Raw genomic sequence first — 24,109 nt, forward strand, 5'->3', positions numbered from 1 at the left:
AAGGATCCACTAACTAATTTCAGATCACCAGGTCAAATCTATAGGTAAATATGAAATTTGATTGGATATCAAATTTTATCCTAAACCCAATTATAAATATACTTGTTACTAAAAATGATGTATACGTAGAGCGGGCACTGAGTAAGGTTTGTTTGACGTACATGAGTTTAAGTGTTTTTTAAACATTTGGGATAGGAAATCTTGGAATGAAATTAAATGTACAGCTGTCGATTTTTAGTTGGTGTTCTAAATTGATGTAGTTCATATGGATCAAATATATCAGCCTCGAATCAAAAACAAACTAAATATCCGGAAGATAAAACAGTACCCGACAAAATGCACCATCCTATTTATAGCACTTGTGAAGAACCATATGACTTAAGCAGTCAGCCCCCAACTTTCTAAATATTTTTAGTTTCTAATTTAAGAAAACTTACAATGGCTGCTTCCACCATGGCTCTCTCCTCTCCTTTCGCAGGCCAAGCAGTGAAAACAAGTCCCTCAAGTTCTGAGCTTTTCGGAAATGGACGGGTTTCCATGAGGAAGACTGCAGCTGCCAAGAAGGCTGCGCCATCAGGAAGTCCATGGTACGGCCCTGACCGTGTCAAGTACCTAGGCCCATTCTCCGGCGAGGCTCCATCATACCTGACCGGTGAATTCCCAGGTGACTACGGCTGGGACACCGCCGGACTTTCTGCTGATCCAGAGACATTTTCCAAGAACCGTGAGCTTGAGGTCATCCACTGCAGATGGGCAATGCTTGGAGCTCTTGGCTGCGTCTTCCCTGAGCTCTTGGCCCGTAATGGTGTGAAGTTCGGTGAGGCTGTATGGTTCAAGGCTGGATCCCAGATCTTCAGTGAAGGTGGGCTTGATTACTTGGGAAACCCTAGTTTGGTCCATGCTCAGAGCATCTTGGCTATCTGGGCCACCCAAGTCATCTTGATGGGTGCTGTTGAGGGCTACAGAATTGCCGGTGGACCATTGGGTGAGGTTGTTGACCCACTTTACCCTGGTGGTAGCTTCGACCCATTGGGCCTTGCAGATGATCCAGAGGCTTTTGCTGAGTTGAAGGTGAAGGAGATCAAGAATGGGAGACTGGCTATGTTCTCCATGTTTGGGTTCTTTGTTCAAGCCATTGTCACAGGAAAGGGGCCGTTGGAGAACTTGGCTGACCACCTTGCTGACCCTGTTGCAAATAACGCCTGGTCTTATGCTACAAACTTTGTCCCCGGAAAGTGAATGTACTAAATAAGGGTTTTGATGTAAAATGATTTGTGAATTAATATATAGCTATTTTTGGACTGCATATCTTAAAATGATTTCTAATCATAGAATAACATGTAGTAGTTAATAGTTATAATTGTCATGTGCTTTTGTCCCTACGTATATTATGTATGCCCCAACGGTTGAAGTAGATGTGCACAAAAGAAAATACTGCTTTCGGTTATGAAAATCCTAACCAGCTATGAACACTCGTCAAAGGATTTTAAAATCCAACCTGTTGAGGTCTCTTTTTCGTACCTCGTTTTTAAACATTCTTTTTAAATCGGTTAGATAGGCTTGATCATCCCTAATCAAAATAATTTATGTTAGAAAGTTGGCTAGATAGGCTTGGGCCATATAACTTCTTACAATGACCTGTTTATGGGTCATATCACATCGATTACTGATTTTCTTTACTAACTCACTTATATGTAGATATAAGAGTTTGGTTTGTTTGGACCTGCACAGGTAAATGTTGGATATAAAATCACCTATATGTAGATGTGTACGCGGTATTGGACTATTGAGGCTTCTTTACTATACCATCGTAGCATTTAATGTATTAAACTTGAATTCGTTAGATAAAACTTGTTGATTTGAACGGGTTGCTCGTTTACAAGTAGGAATGGTATTCACTTCAACGCATCTTTGGTCGGGACCAGGGGCGGAACGAGTTAGTTCGCAGGCTACCCCTCAAAAATTCCGGAGAAGAAGGTAAGAGAAGGACGATGAATCGTATTTTAGTCGTATGTATGCCAACGTGCTCCTCCTCAAATGAATTATGCAACTCAAGATCACACATAAATCCTAATCCCTTGTTTGGTATGTGGTAATAAAATGATTAAAATCAGGAAAGGACTACCGTATTCAAAAGGAATGAAAATTTGGATGTTTGGTTGGTGGCTAGAAAGGAAACTTGTATTTTTGATGTAATATCGTTCCCTCTAAATATGTCTTTTTTACTCCTGCTAACCCCATGTTTACATTCCATTCGTTTCCTGTTTTCCCCTTCCATTGGCTCCTTGAATTGTTCAAAATCCGCAGATCAGAAAAATCGCAACATAATCAACTTTTTAAAATAGATTGACAATGATTTCAGTAATTTCAATAAAACCAATCGTGTTTTAGCTTTCAGGCGTGTCATTGAATCGATTCCCATATTAGAAGCAATAAATTTTTTTGAATCAATTTCAACAGCAGAAGAAATTCGACGAGTTCATCATTCTTGTACTTGGAGTTCTTAAAAACAATGTGAATTGTATATGTGAAAGGTATGTAATTCTCTTCACAATTTCTTAGTCATTTGATTTCAAACTCCTGATTTTAAGTTCATATGCACAAGTTGACTTTCTTGAACAAGTCTTTGCACATTAAGTATTTGCTGAAATGTCTAAATGAAATAGTCTTATGTCTGTGAGAGTAAAAAGTGTATGTCCAATCCAGTAAAGAACAAGACTTGTTTATATTACTAGCATAATGATCCAAAACAACAATCTTTGCAGTTTCTTTTTAAAGGTTAGCATTCCTTTGCCCAGGTGTTAGTATTGTAACAAGATTGGCAACACATTTACTATTAGCTCATTTTGATGAGTTTGGGTACTGATGGTTAGTTAGCTCACTTTATTTGAAGCCAACACATTTACTTTTTAGCATGGTTAATTAGCTCATTTTGTTTGTTGCCAAAACATTTACTTTATGGTTTTTAGGAGCTTTTACATGTCACCCTTTTTTATACCATTTAAAACAACTTGCTCATTTTTATTCAAGTTGCATTGTAGACACTTTCACATAAAGAATAAAGAAGAAAAAAAATTGTGCTACCCCTAGAGAAAATTTATGGTACCGCCCCTAGCTGGGACCGTTTTTTTCTTCTTAAAAATGCATATATTTTTTTTTTACTTTTTATAACTTTGTATTTGCACGAATGGTCCCTATGGTTTCGGGTGATTTGCACATTTAGTCTCTAACTTATTTTTTTAACTCGAAAGGTCCCTATTGTTTGTTTTTGTTGCACGTTTGTTTTTGTTGCGCAACAAAAACAAATTGTAGGGACCTTCCGAGTTAAAAAAATAAGTTAGGGACAACATGTGCAAATTACCCCAAACCATTGGGACCATTCATGTAATTTACTCATCATTTAAGTTGGATTAGCGTGACATCGCTAATTTCACGGCCTAAAACGTCCAGTTTGTTTATAACTCTCATATGTTGACTTTATCAGCATAGTATCACTTCAAGGGTTCACAATGAGTGATGTTCTTGTATTTCACAATCAAGGTCTAATCAAGATCTTAACAAGCACGAAGTCGTCTAACAACACACACATGTACAATATGGTACAAGAGGGTAATACTTGCAACAACGACGATTGTTGAAACCAATATCATCCTTCACTCTTAGTTGGGATAATCGACTTGTCGCTCTTCAATTGATCATCTTGACCACTTCGAAAGTATCTGGATACAGACGTACAACAAACATCTTTATACGTCTTCACATTCTCTCTATAACAGCCGAAATTTTTATGGCTTGTTAAACAAATATTAAACTTTTCGACTTCTTAGCTCGTTGTGGTGCTCGAACATCCAGCTACTCTTCATCCTTTGTTGGACCTTCATTCTTAACCTTCGAGTTACAAAATCAACTATTTATTGGAGACTCCTTCTCCTCCTCAATTTGAGTCGTAAACTCAACCAATGATAAGGTCTTTACCTTGGAGATCGCAACAAACTAAATGGCCACACTCTAATGACCTTCTATAGCATAATGCAACATACTAGACTCTTGTCTCTATAACTCAAACACTAACATGGAAGAAACCTTCCTTCATTGTAGCATTTAAGGCCTTGAAGTCATCAGATAAAACTTGTTGATATGAACGGCTGCATGTTTTCAAAAAGGAATGGTCTTCACTTCCATGCATCTTTGGCCCGAACCGTTTTTTTATTTTTCGAGTAAGAAATGCACATTATAACTCTATAATTTTCATTTGCTTTTGTAAATCATTTAAGATGGGTTAAAAGGGCCTAAGCCATATATAACCGGTTACTGAGGCCTAACTATGGACCGTTACACCTATTAATTAGTTTTACCAAGTTGGTTTTTAATGTTTAGATAGAAGTAAGGACCACTTAAATACCTACTTGACTCAGACCCGGTTTTTTAAAACGAGAATTATTTAGAAGCTGTATTTTTGGGGACTTTATGGTCCTCACTTCCAACTTTTTTCAGACCAAGTTCGTTCCTTTGGCTAGGATGTTGAAGCCATTATTACGGAGCTAAAGCAAGGCATCTCAGCGAACTCTTTTTGCTCAATAGCTAAATAAAGAGAAAGCAAACCATCCAAATAGGAATGAAAGCTTCAAATCGTGTCTAAGCAAAGGAACTTATGCCGACTAGTCCTGATAAATGATGATTAAGACAAGATTTTGAAGGGGCGGTTACTAGTCGCATAATGGTAGTTCTCACTTAAGCAACTCCTTAGTAGAGAACATCCCTCAGTTTGGATTTGTCGTAAAATTTGGACTAATAAAACGATAGTTCACTCGAAGATGGCGGCAAACGGCCTATTGTTGATTTACTTTTCCTTGCCTCACCGCCCTCTTATCTTTGCGGGCCCGAGGAGCTGCCAAAGGAACTGCCATAGTTTATCTCATATGTGGAACTTGACGCTCAAGTCTTGTTTCATTTCATTCATACAACTGACTTTGCCATAACATATAGCAAATACCCTACATCGAAACCTATCCTCATTAATTAGGGCACACACTACGAGGTGTGAAGCGATATCTACGAAACGAAATAACATTTACTATTAAGCCTCAACCAAACAAAGCCTCCAGTCTTGCTTTTCGACTAGGTTTTCTGTCGCAGTCAATGATGCCCACTCTTCCACAAGTACCAGCGGAGGACTAGTAAACCACCCGGCTAGGAAAATGATGACAAAGATGTATTGCGGCCTCACGCATATGTAAATTCCATCGTTATAGTGCTCCTACCTTTCCTTTCAAGGTGAAGCAGTTGAGGTGAGCTTACTTGAAACAGCGGCGCGTCTGGAGGTACCAAAAATCTCAAACAGTAAATGCTATACACGAAAGCGTTGATTTCACTGTAGTATTGGCACCCACCTGTCTGCCAAGAAGAGCCACTCGATCTGTAGTGTTTGAACATAGGCTCAAACATTATTTGAATGGTCCTAGCTATGCCATGCGTTCGATAAAAAAAATCTGGAAAGGAAAGCAGCAGGGATGTCAAAAAGAGAGCATTTTATAACACCCTGTTTCGAGTGGTTCCATAGTTCAGGTCTATGACCTAAAGATCAATTATCATAAGGATTTGAGCCTTATGGAACGAGAGGTTTAGACCCATTTTGATGTGGGTAATGTAGATTATGTGATCCAAGAGTTTGGTTTACGCTTTGGAGCCTAAGGGTAAAATGGGAAAAGTAATGTTTCAGACTTCTTTTATGAATTAAGAGTTTTATTTCGATGTGCTTTAAGTTAAAAGTAATTAGATAGGGTTGTAGAGCTCCTCAACTCAATTCCACGGATATAAAGATTATAAAAATCAGAGCTGAAACGAAGAAGTTATGACCGTTTGAAGTCACTACGGTTTTGGGTTAGCCGCATACGTTAGGCGTATGTGGAAGTATGATGGGCGTACTAGGGTATCCCTGAGTATGTTGGGCTTTCGCGATCAGCGCCCAAACCCTATTTTCGTGGTTTGAGCCCTATTTAAGCTCCTTAACTTCCACAAACCCATTCCATTTTCAGTCTCCACTTGTCCAACACCCTCCCTTGAAACCCTAACCCTAGTTTGAGACTTGTGAGCAAAAAGAAGGTGTTTTTAAGTGTTTTGGAGTGTTCTTGGTACATCTAGGATAAGAAGGAGCTCATCGGAGAAGTGTTGGTTGTTGGAGCTTATAGATCCAGAGTTTGTTCATCTAGATCTTTCTTCTAGAGGTATAAAGCTTGAATTTTGATGATGTATTTGTTAGATCTAGCTAGTTTTGGGTGTTATGAGCTTTTGATCACTTTAGTGCATAAACTTTAGATCTCAAAAGTTTGTGACCTTGTTATGGATAAATTTGGAAACTTTATCCATCTAAACATCATATTGATTCAGATATGAAGCTTGGAGGCTTGGACTTAATGGATTATGTTGAAAAAGATGCACTTGTGTTCCATTAGAGACTTAAAGACTAGTTCTTGGTTGTTTGGACCATTCTAATGGATAAATTTGGAAACTTTATCCATAATGGAGTTATTAGTAACCATAAAAAAAATATGATCTTGGACCTCCTATCCCCTCCATACAAGCGTTAAGATGTCTTAATCGATAAATAAGTTAGGGTTTTAGCTTTTGGACCTTTTCTAATCATGGAAAGTAATAAAGGTGGAAACTTTATGACTTAAGTCGATGATTTGAGATTAGATCTGAGTTTGGACATTTTGGTCTCAAGCATTAAGTCCTAAAATGAGAAATGGTCACCAAGGGGGTACGTTGGGCGTACATATGTGTACGCTCAACGTAATACATGTCTTCCCGATTTCATGTTGTCGCAAGTTGTACCTTAAGCATCAACGAGCATTATGTGAGGCATACGCGTTTGGTATGTAGGGCATACTCGCAAGGTTCTCTTTTGGGCCTGTTGGGCCTTGGGTCTTTTGGAAGTTGGGTTAGATATAAGATGGGTAAAATGTTATTTTACCCATGGTAATGATAGAGAATGAAATGGACCTTGGATTATGGGGAATTATCTTAATTATTTACTAGGTATAATTTGGTTGTGTTCAGTGTAAGGAACCCAGTAGCAGCAGCACATCTGTTTCAGTTATCTCGACTTGAGGTGAGTTCTTCCGGTGTTTGCCGGGTCGAAGGCACCAATGTCGGCCCATAGATTATTGTTATTTGTATGCTAGTTGTCTGTGTGACTCTTGCATGTGTTGTATGTATGTCGAGCGGGGTCCGATGCCAGGCGAGGCCTGATGAGTGTATTGGGCGGGGCCCATCGCATGTTACTGATAGATCTGTACCGGGCGGGGCCCGATGGATGTATATATGTATGCTATGTGGTATATTGGGGAACTCACTAAGCTTTGTGCTTATAGTTTATGGTTAAGACTTTTGGTTCGAAAGGGAAAGGTGCGGCTTGATCGTAGCGCATCTACCCATGTTTCCGCACTTTGTGACTTTAGGATTGTACTTTGATAATTATTTTTACTTTGATATGCTTTTGTATGATTGAAAAGGATAACTAGTGTTTAAGGTTGAATTAAAAATGAAATGTTTAACTTATAATTTTTGGGATGTTACAACTTTCTTGCACTGAAAAAAAATTATCTAAGAGAAGAGTGTCTTCTCTTAGATTTCTTCCTCAACGAGTCCAACAGAGATCGGATCCGAATAAAAAAAAAATAGGTGTCGCGATCTTCCAAATCAATAAATTGGAAAGTGCCAAACATTAGGAACTACCTTGGGAAGAGTTGAGGGGAAACATAGCATGTCACAAGAGCGAGGTGAGGTTTGAAACTCTACTGTGAGAGGGATGCCTCGCGAGCCGCGCTTTTAGAGATCGATTTTGGATGAACCCAAGGGGGTGCTTTACGCTAAGGAGAAGATACCGTGTTGTAATTACGAAGTTGTCTGTGATGAACGCTTTCCTTGTGCCAATTCCAGTTTTGAACTACCGCTGATTTGTTTCATAGTTTTCAACTGTGGGGAAACAGATCTAGAATCTATTGTTCCTCTTTTAATAAACTTGCTTGCTATCCCAGATCATCCGCGTAGGCGAAGCTGTGGCGACTCTTGGAGTAGACAGCTGTGTCGCATTCATTATTTTCGAATAAGCATCGACGATAGTTCAACGGACTACTTTTTCGATATCTGTCACATGAAGACAAACCAAATTAGCACTTCTCAGATCAGGCAAGGCCTCCCTAGTGGAGCTAGGCGTTGGGCGCCTGGCTTGCTAATGCTTCTAGGCCCACATTCGGAGATAGACCAAGAACCTCTTATGGTATTTTTCGAGGGGTGAAAGGTGCATGTGGGGTTTTCGTATACGACTTAATAGTTTTTCCTAATGGTGATAACGTCAGGTTGTTTGCGTTGTAAATGCGGACAATTTAAGTAGCCTAGTCAGGGATTTTTATGACTTACAACCAAATGGAACTCATTGTTGGTTATCTTCTACTCCGAATTGTGCTATCCATTATCCATGCAATATTATAATATTAGTAGGTCTTGGGTCTAGGAAATGCGAACAGACAAGCAAGTCGAACCACCATAAAGGAGAGACAAGAAAATATCTTTGATTACGAATAAAAGGAACAATCTAAAATAGACAGAGATCTATCTAATTTCGGGTATGTGTGACCCATCAGTGATCGAGTTGGAGAGCATATGAGATTTATCCATCGGGTTTACTGTGTGCTTTTTAAATATTTTATATATCGATTTTTATTTCGTTTGTTCTTTTATAATTATTAAGGTCTTCAATTTGTAAATTTATAAGAATAAATATAAAGACAACATTTATTGTAATTTCATAATTTGTATTGTTTTATGGACTAATAATACAATTTTTGCACTTACATATGATTTCCAAAAATAATCTTCAAATATAGTTTACAAATCTGTAATATAGTTTTAAAAATAAATTTTATATATATATATATATATATATATATATATATATATATATATATATATATATATATATATATATATATATATATATATATATATATAAAAGGTTTGTTTGTGCAATGTTGATGTCAAGAAAATATTCACAACAAAATTTATGATATATATATATATATATATATATATATATATATATATATATATATATATATATATATATATATATATATATATATATATATATATATATATATATATATATCATTATTATATACAAAAAGGTTTTTTTGTTGAGGTTACTTCGTGCTTTACACGCATAGGTTTTTTTTTGGCGCGTCTAGATTACTCAATTTCCTTCTTGTGCGCGTAGGATTGAAGATTTCAGGAGAAAGAAAAATAAGAGGTTCTTTCTTTTTCATTTCCACGTTTTATCTCCACCGCTTTCAATTTTCCCAACTCCCAATACACCACCGCTATTATCATTTGGAAGTCCAATTTTTGGGGTTTTTCTCTGCTTTTCACCGCTCCATCGAAGGGTTGAAGACGAAGAGAAAAGCGTCTCCTTTTCAACACAAACACAGGTCTGGTTTCTATCGCAACTGTCACTACCACTCCATCCCCTCTTCTCTTTTCCTTTCCTGTTTCACCAAATCCCCAACTAGAGAGACAATGTTCAAGATCTTCCGCCCTTAATTGGAGGTGCGGCTGTAAGCACAACCAGCGCCTTCTCTCTCTCTCTCTCTCTCTCTCGCTCACACATACACACACACACACCCATGAAATCATACCTTCACCACCATCTACTTCCGTCTTGAAGGTTTCGTTCTTCTATTGTGACTGTACAAGGGTTGTCATAACACCCACTGAGTAAGTTTCTCAAAGTTATAACACCCATTGAGTAAGTTTCTCAAAATTACGTATGTTAAATTCTTAACCTTTAACCGATTAATTTGTTTTTTTTGGGGATTTTGATTTCAGGATCATCTAATTCTCTACAGAAGGTATTGAAGGTTTCGTTCTTCTATTGTGACTGTACAAGGGTTGTCATAACACCCACTGAGTAAGTTTCTCAAAGTTATAACACCCACTGAGTAAGTTTCTCAAAATTACGTATGTTAAATTCTTAACCTTTAACCGATTAATTTGTTTTTTTTTGGGGATTTTGATTTCAGGATCATCTAATTCTCTACAGAAGAGAGTTGGGAGTTGCTCAAATAAGGTTGAGGTAAAGTGATCTATTCTCTTATCTTCAAATTATCTTTTGGTAATTAAAATTTGAATGTTTGTGTATATTTCAGTCCTTGATTATGTGATACATTTCTGTATAGAAGTGTTCTTTGGGTAAAAAGTTATCATAAAGGATTCTCATGTTGTTTTCATTAGGAGTCAAGTTTAAAGTTTTGTTACATTCCAAGCATACACACTGCTGCTGAAAATGTTGCATTTTCTTAGGACAAAAGGCAAGAAAGTAAATCTACATAAAAAAATTACTCCATCATTTTAAAGAAAATGTTGCATACTCACCAGCTTATGGAACAATTTAGTAAGTCCCAATAACTCTTGGAAGGTTTTCTCAATAGTCAATATCAAATGCTTGAAAAGAAGCCATGACCTGTGGAGGCAATGGCTCCTCATTCCTCTCTACGGTAACCGCCTTAAAGTTAAGCCCTTAACATATGGTGTCGTTCTGGCTCATCCTTCTCCAGACTCCAAGCATATTCACCATTCCACTGAATATATAGAATTATGTTGTCCAAACTGAATCATCGGCTTTCACCGCCTCCTCTGCCTTATCGGTCGCTAATAGCTTAGTTGTTTTCTTCTACCGGCACTTGACCCACCTCAAAATCTTTCCCTTAATCAGTTCTTCTTTCTCTCCATCATCTTCTTCTTTCTCTATAAAAATGGGAACAAAAGAACAAAAACTCCATGGAAATGTCTTGACGATTTGGGTAATTTTTGTTGTAGCTTCTCTCTTGTTTCTATTCTTGTCGGTAGTTTAAAGTTCAATTTTCGAGTTTGGTTATCTGAGTCTAATTTTTTGGAACTGAATAGTAGGTCGATAAATTCCACGGTCGATCTCACACAACGTTTGAAGCCCTGTTCCCTGACTTCCTTCATCAATCTTGTTTTCTTGAAAATTGAACGAGCCCTAATTTATTGCAAATCACCTGAAAATTAGGTATTATTGTTCTATGAAGTTCTTTATGTTAATAATAGTATTTGTTTATTTGTATTAGGTTTGATTGTCTCTGCCATGTCAAACTCTCTATGTTCATCTATTTTTCCTTCTCATTCCAACGCTGACCATTTAATCTTCTTTTCTGTTGTTCTTGACTGTTCAGGTTCAATAGGTTCTTCTCCCTCTTTTAGTTTGACTTTTTGTGGGTCTTGTTGCTAATTATGTTCTATAGTTATAGTAGATTTTTGATGTTCCTTTCAGGTTCCATTTAATTTTCATGGCTGGTCTTTCAAGATAAGTTTTCAGGTTTCTTTCCTTATCCTTTTCATCTTGATTTTTTTAATTTTTTTGTCTGTTCTGGAGCTGATAGAAAGTGATTTTTTTCTACCTCAATTAACATATAAAAAAGGGTTTTTTTGCTTCAATTTCTATATAAAAGAACTATAGGAAATAGGGGAACATAGAGACATATACAGGGATGGGGAGTGACTCTCTCTTAGACAAAAAAACAGAGTTTTAAGGCTTGAATAGTTGATTCCTTTGTTTGTTTGTTTGTTTGTTTTTTTTTTTCTAATATTATAATTTAAGTAGTTATCCTTACTTTTCTCTTCCAATTTATTTCATGCAGTGTCCATGGTAAAGCAGTCGGGGAGAGAATTTCTGCCCAAGTTCCATTAGCAGAAGCTGCTCTTATCAATGGAGTTGCCAAGGTGTCTACAGTTGTTACTTCTTTCTGTTATTTTTTTTAATAATGTCATGCAACAAAACTGGAATAAATGAACTTATCTACCAAAATCAATTTTAAATATGTAAACAGTAAATTACACTGCTAATAATGTCGACAACTTTATTTTAATTTTATTTTTCTTTTCAATCTTACTCTATTACTATGGTATTTACTTTGCAGGGTTATGTATCAAACAACGGAATATCAGAAGCCTAATGTGTGTTGATGTTTGAAGATGTTTTTGTGCTTATATTTAATGAGAGACTGCTTCAGGTTTTTTAAAGGAAGTGACGAGTTCTATAAGCTTTGTCTATGGATTACTTTCTTTTGAAGTTTTTATAATATTGTTTTTTACACTTGTGAAAAATACTGAAGATGTTCGCCTATCTACCGGTTATTTTACTACTTTATGTTGATCTGTGTGATAAAACTTCCAATTTTCAGTAGTAGTAATCACTTGTAATATCATGAGGGGCTGCACTTTTTTTATGGCTAAAAAAGAGTATAGGAGAAAAGCCATTCTAAAATGGATAAAAAATAGTGGTCGTCTTGAAAAAATAGTTGAAAAGTTGGATATGGTTGCTTGTACTTTAGGATTTAAGAAACAGTACAGAAAAGAAGCCATTATAAAGTGGAAAAGAAAAAGACTTAAGAGTATTGGCAATAGACAATTTTCATCCACCAAAACAGTAGCAAGAACTTTACTTCCTCCTCCTATGAACATGACAAAAGGAAAACATCTCCTACGGCAGGTTATTTTGAGTGCTGATATTCTTCCTGATGTTTTATGTTGCTCTTATTGTGGTGCCATGAAATTTTATTCAGAAACATCGAACTTTTGCTGTTTAGAAGGGCGAATTGTTTTATCAACTAATGAACTCCCGTCTATGATGCAGAATTTGTTGACTTCTACATCTGACCTTGCAAAATCTTTTAGGACGTATATTAGAACATATAATAATCATTTTGCATTTACTTCATTTGGTGTTAGGGCCGACAATGATCTGTCAAAAAGAAATATGGGTATATATACTTTCAGAGTACAGGGTCAGGTCTATCATTTTCTCAATGATTTACAACCTGATGAGAAAAGTGCCAAAAATCTTCAACTCTATTTCCATGACACTGAAAATGAAATAGAAAACCGATTTATGTCTTCTCCACGGTTATCTAAAGAGTTAATTGCAATATGCATGGCCTATCTGCAGCAAAATCCTTATGCACGGTTTTTCAGCAATTTAAGAGATGTTCCATGTTTTGCTGAATACAAGATTATTCTTAAGACTATCCCCGGACAAGATCAACGGGTGTATAACAAACCGGATGTTTCACAAGTAGCTGCTCTTTGGGTTGAAGGCGAAGACAATGGGGAACAAGGTCAAAGGAACATTGAAGTGAAAACACATAGTGATCAGTCCAGAACTGTTCAATATTATTATGGCTGCTATGATCCGTTACAGTATCCTTTAATGTTTCCGTTTCGAGAACTTGGTTGGCATCAGCATATTCCGAAAAAAACTGCTTCCCAAAGGATGAAAGGAGGAAAAGTTATTTCTGAGGCAGAAACACTCATCTCACCCTGGGCTGCTACAAATGTTGATGAACTACTGGATATGGAAGAGAGTGGTATGAAATACCTTTTTCTCATATTGTGTTTCTTTGTTTTATTTGTACTTATTGTATTTCTCTGTTGTCACAGTTTTGGGACGCAATCTAGAGACTTCAAAATGTGTTTCGATAAGGGAATATTATGCCTATAAGCTTTAGATACGCAGAAATGATAAATCTTGCTTATTGCTTTTTGGTCGTTTGTTACAACAATATATAGTTGACAACTACGTTAAATTGGAGACACAAAGATTAGCTTTCTACAGAACACAACAACAGGAGTTACGACAAGAATTCCTTCAAGGGGTGGTGGACGCAATGGCAAGTGGGGAAACAAATGCTTCATCTATTGGGAAGAGAGTCATTCTACCAGCAAATTTTATTGGTGGTCCGAGAAATATGAGACGTAGGTACATTGATGCTATGGCGCTCGTACAAAAATTTGGAAAGCCAGATATTTTCCTAACTTTGACATGTAACCCTAATTGGCCTGAAATAAAACAGCACTTGATGCCTCATGAGGAAACACAAAATAGGGCCGATTTGATTGTTAGAGTATTCCATGCCAAGCTTCAGCAATTTAAAGATGAAATCTTCAAAAAATAAATATTTGGAAAGGTTGTCGCATACACTTATGTTGTGGAGTTCCAAAAAAGAGGTCTGCCGCATGCTCATTTTTTGCTTATACTTGCACCACACTATAAGATGCACCACACAGAAGAATATGATGAGATAGTTTGTGCTGAAATACCGGATAAAAATGCAAATCCTCATCTGTTTAGGATGGTAGTGAAACATATGTTTCACGGTCCATGTGGTTCCCTTAATCCAGACAATGTTTGTATGAAAAAAATGGGAACTTGTAAGAATTTCTATCCAAAAGATTTTTCATCTCAAACAACTCAAGGTAATGATGCATATCCTTCTTACAGAAGACGTGACAACGGAGTTAAAGTTATGGTGAGAGGTGCTGAGCTCGATAACAGATGGATTGTTCCATATAACCCATATTTACTTTGTAAGTTTGATTGTCATGTAAATATAGAAATATGTTCCACAATAAAAGCTGTAAAATACATATATAAGTACATATGCAAAGGATGTGATAAAATTAGTTTTGTTGTTTCTTCAAAAGATGATGATGAATCCATAAATGAGATTGATCGGTTTCAAGCAGGTAGATGGATATCCCCACCTGAAGGAGCATGGCGGATTTTCAGATTTTCGATGGGCGAAATTAAACCAGCCGTTATTCATTTGCCTCATCATTTGGAGAATTTTCAGCCAATCACATTTAAAAAGAGAGAACGTTTGAAGAATATTGTTGAAAATGCTGATAAAAGAAAGACAATGTTGACCGAGTTTTTTGTTAAAAATAAAACGGACCGATTTGCACAAAGTTTAAATTTAACATACGTCCAATTTCCTGATCATTTTGTGTGGAAGTCGAACAAAAAGGTTTGGGTACCTAGGCAACAAGATAATTCAATAGGGCGTATAGTGGTTGCCCATCCAAGTGAAGGTGAAAGATATTATCTGAGGATGCTTTTATTGAAAATTCGTTGTCCTAAATCATATGAAGATCTTAAGGTTTTTAATGGAGTTCAGGTTGCCACATTTCGAGAATCTGCATTGGTTCATGGATATTTAATTGATGATAATAGTCAACAGTTATGTCTCCAAGAGGCATCAGTGTTCAACATGCCGTACGAACTACGGAGACTTTTTGCAACGTTACTTGTTTACACGACTCCAAACAATCCCCGCCAACTGTGGGTATCTTTTGAAGATTCGATGTTGGAAGATCTTATACAATGTGATCAGTACACGCGTAAAGAAGCTACTAGATGTGCATTTCAGCAAGTAAACGCGTTCTTACAATCAATAGGAAGACAACTTAATGAGTTTGATGTCTTGCCTCCTGACTTTTCATATGATGATTTGGAAGATGAAAGAAGAGAAATAAGAGCAGAAAAGAGTATTGTTGTATGTGAGGCTGATTTACAAGCAATACACAATCTCAATGAAAAACAGAAAGTTGCATTTGATAAAATCATTGGAGCAGTGGATTGCAAGAAAAGTGGGGCATTCTTTGTTGATGGACCAGGAGGTACAGGCAAAACTTTTCTCTATAGAGCTTTGCTAGCAAAGATCAGATCAGCAGGACAAATTGCTTTAGCCACAGCAACATCAGGAATTGCTGCATCCTTACTTCCAGGGGGCAGAACCGCGCATTCTAGATTTAAAATTCCATTGGATCTTTCTGATGGAATGCATTGTAGAATTAGTAAGCAATGTTCTTTGGCTAATTTGATTAAGAGCTCTAAGTTGATTATCTGGGACGAAGCTCCGATGGCAAAACGGTCTGCAATAGAAGCTTTAGATGGTTTGCTACAAGATCTTATGGACTCAAGTGAAATTTTTGGTGGCAAAGTGGTTGTTCTTGGTGGAGATTTTAGGCAAACATTACCGGTTGTTCGAAAAGGGAGCAAATCTGAAACAATTGCTGCTTGTCTTACTAACTCTTTTTTGTGGCCGTCACTATGTGTACTACAGCTGGAACAAAACATGAGAGCATTACTAGATCCAAAATTTACTGAATTTCTGTTAAGGTTAGGCGACGGCGAAGAGAGTTCTGAACATGATGATGTTGTCACTATTCCTGCAGCAATGATCATAGAGAGTAACAATCAGAAGGATGCCTTAAATCTTCTCATTGAATATGTTTACCCAAGTATTTATGGTAAATCTTCCAATGTGCCTTCGTCCTTCAACCGAGCTATTTTGACAACGAAAAATGCTTTTGTTAGTGAAATAAATGATGTCTTGATTCAGAAGTTCCCAGGAGAAGAAATAGAGTATAATAGTTTTGATGAAACTGTTGATGTAAACGACCAGGGACATTATGAAGATCTACTTCATTCTCTAACTCCTAATGGTATGCCACCACATCGACTTGTTTTAAAGAAAAACGCACCTATTATATTGTTGCGAAACATGAATCCTACCGAAGGATTATGCAATGGTACAAGACTGTTTTGCAAAGACTTCAACAGGAATGTAATTCGTGCGGAAATAGCATTTGGAGATTTCGCTGGGAAAGAGGTCTTTATACACAGGATTCCATTACAACCACCTACAGGCAAAGAATATACGGTTCCCTTCAAAAGAATTCAATTTCCAATTAGGCTGTGTTTCGCAATGACCATCAACAAAGCACAAGGCCAAACACTAGACTTTGTAGGTGTATACCTTAAGGAGCCAGTATTTTCACATGGACAACTATATGTTGCCCTATCTCGTGCCAAAAGAATTGAAAATGTCAAAGTTCTCATCAACCATCCTTTGTATTCTTCAGACACCAACAAAACAAAAAATATTGTATATCAAGAAGTATTACAATATGCCAAACATGTCCACGTGTATGTGTCTGTAAATTGACAGTTGGCTTCTCTTTTCAACAATAAATAAGTTGTTAATGTCAATTTTAATTTGTTTATTTACAGCTCTGACTAGCAACCACAGAAAAAAAAACATCTCTCAATTCCTTTTCATTGATGATCAAAGTAACGTCAAATATATCTATATATATTTGTCTGTAAACTGACTTTTTCTTTTTCTTTGTCTTTTTAAACAATTAGTAACCTTTTAATGTCCATTTCAATTGTTTTTTTTTTGGCAGAACTGACTAGCAACCACAACTTTTTTTTGGCTAAAATGATGAAAGGTAACTTCTTTTTTTGAATTTGTGTTCATTTCCAAATAATAAAGGTTTAGATTTCTCCTTCATGTAGGTTGATGGAGATATGAAGTTTCAAAGGGTTGGTGGGACACATTTTGCTGAAAAAGAATGGCCTAAAATGTTTTTTAAGTACATTGCTGTTTTCTACTTATTGCCACTAGCAACCAGAGGGGAATTTTTTTTTTATTCTTTTTTACTAAAATCATATAAGTACCACTTTTCTGTTTTTTTCCCTAAATTGTATAGTGTTAAAACTTTACATTTCTCCTTTATGTAGGTTGATGGATATGGGAAGTTTCAAAGGGTTTGTCGGACAAATGTAGTTGAAAAAAAAAAACAAAAAAATGGATCAAAAAATTTTTCAAAGTACGTTGCAATTTCTGCTTTTTCTCACTAGCAACCAGCAGAAAACTTGTCCTAAATTGTCTTTATAGAAATGATAAAGGTATCATCTTTTTCTTTGTCTTTTTCATTTGTGCTCAATTGCAAGTAATAAACGTTTAAATTTCTTTCTTATGTAGGCTAATGGAGAAGGAAAGTCTCAACGGGTTAGTCAGACACATGTAGTTGAAAAAAGAAACGAAAAAACATGGACTAAAAAGATTTTCAAATTATGTTGCTATTTTCTGCTTATTGGCATTACAGCTAGAGGAAAATTTATGTCAGATGCCTTTTTATTATAGTTATGAAGGTAACAATTTTTTTTTTTTTTTTTTTTTTTACACCGTTACAAGTAATAAAAGTTTAAATTTCTTCCTTTTTTAGGTTGATGGAGATTAGAAGTTTCAAAAGATTAGCGGGACGCATGTAGTTGAAAAAAACATCATAAAGATGGATGAAATTTGTTTTACAAAGTACGTTTCGATTTTATGCTTATTGCCACTGCATACACAAACTACTTTACCTTATTGTCTTTCATGATTCATAATGCATTTCAGGACCCTCAAATTTCAAAGGTTCTAATTGTAGTGGAAGCTGCTGCAGTTTAGTTGTAGTTCCATTCTAAAAGACCAACTATTCTAAAAGTACCTTCCTACCTCCTGCTCCTTCTGGGGTGGACTGTTTCTTCATCAACAATCATGTAAAAGTTTGATGCTATTTTCCTGGTTTCTCAAATTCAATATGCCAAGACTAACGCTGCAGTAGATTAAAGACATTGTCAAAGTAAATTGCTATTTTCAGCTTCTTCATAGAATGATAATGTCTTTGAAGGCCCTAAAATTTTAACCTGGAACAATTTTTGTACTCCTATATATTTTTGGTTGTTACTCCATATATGTAAACTGTAAAGGTCATTCTTACTTTAATTTCAACCATTTTAACTTTAAAGAAGAAGCCCATGCTCATGAATAATGGTTGACTTCTTGTTTGACACTTTTACCCTCAAATAATAAATATATGATACTGAAATGGAGAAAAAAATCAAAAAAACACAGGTTTTTTTGCAGTTTTTTTCCAAGGATCAATAATTGGTCATCCTCTAATTCTTTGTTGGTATCTTCAGTAAAAACATGAAACTTGGTTGCTTTAAGATGAAAACTACTAATAAAAAACTGTTGTTAAACGGTTTTTTTCACCTGTAGTGTTCTTGTAAATATTTGTAATTTTAACCGGTTCTCAATACTTTTCACGTTAATTCAATTCATTTACTGCTCTTCTAAAAAAACATAATCAAGCAACAAAAATACAATTATTTACTTAAAAGAAAATTAAAATATATAAGAAACCGCAACATAGATATTTGAATTTCATGGGTTAAATTGGAAAATTAATTTCGTTCCTTTCATATACCAATATATCATGAGTATTATCTTTATTCAAACAAACAATCATTTTTTACGTAAGTAACATTTGTTATGTTTTGACCTTTTAATAATTAATAGTTCAATACGTTACAAGATAAAATTTTCAATATGTAAGCTAATTTTAAAACCTTAATTATATATTGATAATTTTCTAAATCCATAGGGTTTTCAAAAAGCAAATTATAATGATAATAACAAAAATTGTTCGTAGCTAATTTTAAATTCATTTTAATATCTAATTTTTTTACAACTTGTACAAATTATTTCATTATTGAACAAATCCTTGAAGCTAACAAACTAAATCTTCATCAAATCTTTACAGATCCGAACACTTGAGTATTACCGAGAGAGAACTCACACGTGTGCTGATTCATATTACGAAGTTTTCTTATAACGTGACACCTACATTTTCTGTATTACACACATAACTCGAGAAATCCGGCTACTACCTTCTCTTTTATAAAATTTCCATTCGCATATCCAAAGTAGTCCTCCTTCCTGTCAACACTTAAAATCCCAGGTATTCTCCATCATCCTAATTCCTAAGTATATGTATTTTTTTGTATTATTGAATGCATGATCCAAAATCATCTTCTCTTAGCTTATGTACACATTCATACTGAAATGCATGTTGCATGTTACAGTAAGTAATTTCCCCTGTGAAATGCACAATGTATTTTAAAAAATATCCATTAGGGCTTTTTTCTTTACAGTTAAATGTAGTAAAAAGGAACTGCTTTATTCATCATCTAAAAGCTTGCTACTTAACATTTCTATTAAATGAAAACAAGTAATACACAACTACTTAAAAAGCATATTCTTAGTTGTATTTTACCCCATTTATTATATAACTCTACGAATTTAAGTATGTATTTTCCACAAATACTTCTTACCCATGTTTACTCCCTCAGGAAAGCAGTGATAATGAATGGACCAAAATATACGATATTGTTTATAACTTACTTTATTTCACGCCATACATGTGTGACATCCTTAGACTACCAAATTATCACTAAAATGTCCCTATACTAACAACTAATATCATCTTTACAGGCAAAACTGGAAGAAGCTTACCAAATATGACTCGAGATCACTACAACATACTAGACATCACTCCTAGCCTAAAAAAAAATTGGACTGTGCTGGTCCAAGTTCTGGAAGTTGGCCACGTACAAGAAACCAATAACAAAAGCGAATATAGAAGGCTTCTTTTTACTGATAGTCAGGTACTAAAAATATGTTTTTGCCAATATTCTTTTCAATAAGTTTTTAACTAATATATCTTAAAACAGGGGACAAGGGTAACAGCATTGATCTATGAGTTCCATCTTACCCATTTTAAAAATACATTCGAACCGTACAGACGGTACTCCGTTTCAAACGCAAATTTGATCAAAGCACAAACCCGATTCCTCGTAAGCTCATACCCACACTCCTGGTCACTGAATAAACTTACACTCGTTGAGCCTCATCCAGAGATCGACCCACCTGTGCTCCCATGTCACTTTGAGTTTACTCCATTCAACCAACTCTATAGGTTTGCAGATGAAGAAAATTATCAGAGTACGACTATAGTTTCAACCATCAGCTTTTAATAACTATTAGTATATTTTTTTACTAATAAACTTATATATATTCCTAAAAACACAGGTATACGAGTTGTTGTTGTCAGATGCCTCCCAAGCGAACAAGGGGAAGACCCATCAAATCGTTTCTCAAGAAGAGATATTGTTATTGTAAATGAGGAGTATGTAAATGCATTACAAACTTTCTCCGAAGACAAGACTTTATAGTTATGAATTGAAACTATAATATGATATTTTATATTCATTAATATTTATCATATAGGAAGAAGCTTATGATACTTACACTGTGGGGCTCTCTTGATCAAAAAGAAGGTCGTGAATTGGAGCAGAAGATTGATGATGTACCCATGATTTTTGCAATGCGGGTTAAAGTCACCACTTTTTATGGTCAGTTTATGTTCACTTATTCAACAATTATCTACATACATAGCCATATACAAATAACTGCACTCATATTTATTCTTCAAATACCTACAGGACTTTCACTATCAACAAAAGGGGCATCAGCAATCCTTATTAACCCACCAGTCACAGCAGAACTGCAGCTCAAAGCATGGTATTTCCAACTAAAATTGTTTTTAAAATGAAAACTACAACTGTTTCTACTACAACTCACACATGTTTATACACAACAGGTACAACGAGAACAGAAGTGAGATACAAGAATTACTTAACAAAGAGTCATACAAGGATGTTGATCTGCTGCTGCCATACCCACAAGAACCGGACATCCTTCCGATAGCTACAGCAATAGAAAGACTGAAAAATGTTAGGGAATATACCAATCTGATGATATTGTTTACTGTCTTCTTTTCTCTAATAAAAATAAACTTATTGATGTATTTTTTTTTACATCAAACAGGGTAAACCAACATGGATGCGAGGGAACCTAAGATTACAACATGAAGACAACACATTCACACATACAGTATGTGCTAATTGCTTAAAATCAATTGGAGCAGATGTCACTTGGATCATAACATGTAATTTCTGTAAGAAAGAATCAGAGGTTGAGATAAGGTAAGTCAAATTTTACCATAAACTATAACCAAACACAAATAAGAATTTTACAACAACATAGTTGTATGGATAGGTCAAGAGCTATAGTTGAAATCAATGATGGAACCGCATCCATCCGCACAAGCATAGCAAGTCCCGATCTTGAAAAGTTTATCCCATTCACTCCTCAAGAAGTTAAGGATGCAGAAGAGAAAGTAAGGATAAGTTTCCTACAAATTATTAATTACATATTTGATTGAACTTTTACTATATAAACTAACTGCTCAACCTAAAAACAGGGAACAAATATCTATAATATCATTTCATCATCCATTGACAAATCATCGGTTGTTGCATTTGTACGATCGTACACAACCTCCCACCAAAGGAAATCCACAACAAGATATGTCATTGTGAAGGCACATAAAACGAAAGACAACAACCTTATCGAAGGAAGTGGTGCTCAAGAAACTGATCTGAAGCCACGCCCAACTGTACAAGAAGCAATGAAGGCAGAATGTTATGAACAGAGTCGGAAGGATACCCAATTACAAGTGCAACCGTTGAAGGAAATTGCAGGTTCAACAGATGGTGCAGTAACTCAAATTAAAGAAACCGATCAACATAAACCAGAAGAGAAGGAAATAGTCACAGTTACTCCTGATATCATTCTCAAGCCACACGAGATCAAACAAGAAGCACTTAAACGAGCATCTAATCAACAAACTCAAAAACGATCCCAATCAGAATTCCATCCACTTAAGGAAGTTCATGGTTCAACAGTTGGTGCACCAAGGCCAACTAAAAGAACCAAATAAGAATCAAACCTACAAAAGAATCACCAATCTTTTGCGTTTTGAAAAAACCATGTAGATATGGAATGGAGTGAAGAAGAACCACCAATCTTTTGCGTTTTGAAAAAACCATGTAGGTATGGAATGGAACCAACAAGAAGATTCCCGAATCTTTTGCATTTTGAAAAGACCATGTAGATATGGAATGGAATGAACTTCATCGACAAAGCTGTTATCGGACAACACTGCATAACTTGAAAGTGCTTCAAATTTTCAACTCTTTTGGAATTTAGAAATCGATGAACACTTTCTGTCAAAACATCACTTTTGTTAAAAATAGAATTCACTGTTGTCCATCTCATAGCATTCTACTAATGTACTACCATCTGGAACATCGACTTCTCGAATATGTATGAAGTTATATATGTATCAAGTTAAATATCATCATCACATCTTGAATTCAATATTGTTTGTTGGAAATATATCTAAATTACACTTCGTGGGCCGGGCTTAGCACGGCCCTTAACCCTTGCTAGTATATATATATATAATGATCATAAATTTTGTTGTGAATATTTTCTTGACATATGGCCTCAACATTGCACAAACAAACCTTGTATATATTGTACTTTTATATTTTACTGAAAAAATGTTTATTAACATGTTACGAATCGCAATATTATTCTACCATTTATCTAAAGTTTTCTTCGTTAAAACGTATAGACTTTGCATAATGGAGAAGATTACTAATATGAACAAAAGGATGACACTAAAATTCTCTCAAGTTTCTATATGTAATAACTTACAACAACATGCCCTAAGATTTCTCTATGGCGTATTCACCATGTACTTGTGGTCTAATATTGTTTATGTATCATTATTCTCCCTAATAAATAAAGATCTTTTTGTCACACGTCATATTTTTATTTATTTTGTCACATGTAATTTTTTTGTTATTTAAATTAATTTTTATTCCACATGTCATTTTATGGTTTTTTCATTTTATTAAATTGTAGATAATATTTATATTCAATACTAAATGCATATAAATTTTATTAATGAACTTTTCTTCTAATTTCAAAATTTACCAAATTAAAGATTCATTAAATTTATTTATTTATTTATCTAAATTACTTGTTTAAATTTAAAAACGAAAAAAAAACACTTTACTTTTTATAATTAAAACTTTATCATTTTTCTTATAAAGATCATACTTTTCAAATGTTTAGAATTTTATATTTAGTTTTTTTTAAATAAACTCATGTAATACATGAGTCTCACACCTAGTGATAGAATCTTTAAACTACAAATGTGTTGGTGTTGGCATTGATCTACTCCTTGTGGTTAGTCACCGTTACATGTGTTCGCACAAGGGATTATTTTTTTGTGTCAATTTACACCCCTCCCCTCTACACAGCTATACATGTCCGTCTATAAATATTTATAATATCATTTAGTTGAATCATTCAATCTACACCTAAGGAGGCATAATTGTCAACATGATATGTCACCCTCCTAACCCATCTATCCCATCCTAATGGGATCTTAGTGATTTTGTTGATGTTTCGTTTACCTATAAAGGTATATACATTGAAAGAACATTTATGGTATAATTAGCCATATGTATGATCAGCTATCTTAGTTATGGCTAGAGATTGAAGATAAATAGTTCTTTGTATTGTATTTGTCCCTTTTAACACAATTTTTGCATTAGATTTTCTCAAACCTTCCCTATCACAATGGTAGTAACTGAAGGTAC

The 24,109-nt window shown here is 35.2% G+C and overlaps 3 protein-coding genes across 26 annotated transcripts; all 3 read left to right on the plus strand.

Annotated features, from left to right (window-relative positions):
• The first annotated feature begins 363 nt into the window (after nucleotides 1–363).
• Nucleotides 364–1,306, plus strand: LOC128127159 (chlorophyll a-b binding protein of LHCII type 1-like). Its single transcript, XM_052765562.1, has one exon. The coding sequence runs from the start codon at nucleotides 439–441 to the stop codon at nucleotides 1,237–1,239; it is 801 nt and encodes a 266-aa protein (XP_052621522.1). The 5' UTR covers nucleotides 364–438; the 3' UTR covers nucleotides 1,240–1,306.
• Nucleotides 1,307–9,310: 8,004 nt separating this feature from the next.
• LOC111908060 (uncharacterized) lies at nucleotides 9,311–17,080 on the plus strand. Of its 24 annotated transcripts, none has more exons than XM_042896554.2 (8): nucleotides 9,311–9,774; nucleotides 9,886–9,998; nucleotides 10,080–10,132; nucleotides 10,963–11,252; nucleotides 11,351–11,395; nucleotides 11,718–11,799; nucleotides 11,997–13,442; nucleotides 13,516–17,080. In XM_042896554.2, exon 8 carries the CDS (start codon nucleotides 14,130–14,132, stop codon nucleotides 16,863–16,865), a length of 2,736 nt encoding a protein of 911 aa, XP_042752488.1. In that variant the 5' UTR covers nucleotides 9,311–9,774; nucleotides 9,886–9,998; nucleotides 10,080–10,132; nucleotides 10,963–11,252; nucleotides 11,351–11,395; nucleotides 11,718–11,799; nucleotides 11,997–13,442; nucleotides 13,516–14,129; the 3' UTR covers nucleotides 16,866–17,080. The 24 variants fall into 24 exon arrangements, with proteins under 24 accessions (XP_042752488.1, XP_042752487.1, XP_042752492.1 ...); XM_042896553.2 differs by having other exon boundaries at nucleotides 10,966–11,252; XM_042896558.2 differs by having other exon boundaries at nucleotides 11,148–11,252.
• On the plus strand, nucleotides 12,305–14,030 carry LOC128127234 (uncharacterized). Its single transcript, XM_052765673.1, has 2 exons — nucleotides 12,305–13,442; nucleotides 13,645–14,030. The coding sequence occupies exons 1-2, from the start codon at nucleotides 12,305–12,307 to the stop codon at nucleotides 14,028–14,030; spliced, it is 1,524 nt and encodes a 507-aa protein (XP_052621633.1).
• Nucleotides 17,081–24,109: the final 7,029 nt, after the last annotated feature.

The sequence above is a fragment of the Lactuca sativa genome, chromosome 7, assembly GCF_002870075.4.
Source record: "Lactuca sativa cultivar Salinas chromosome 7, Lsat_Salinas_v11, whole genome shotgun sequence".
Classification (NCBI taxonomy): domain Eukaryota; kingdom Viridiplantae; phylum Streptophyta; class Magnoliopsida; order Asterales; family Asteraceae; genus Lactuca; species Lactuca sativa.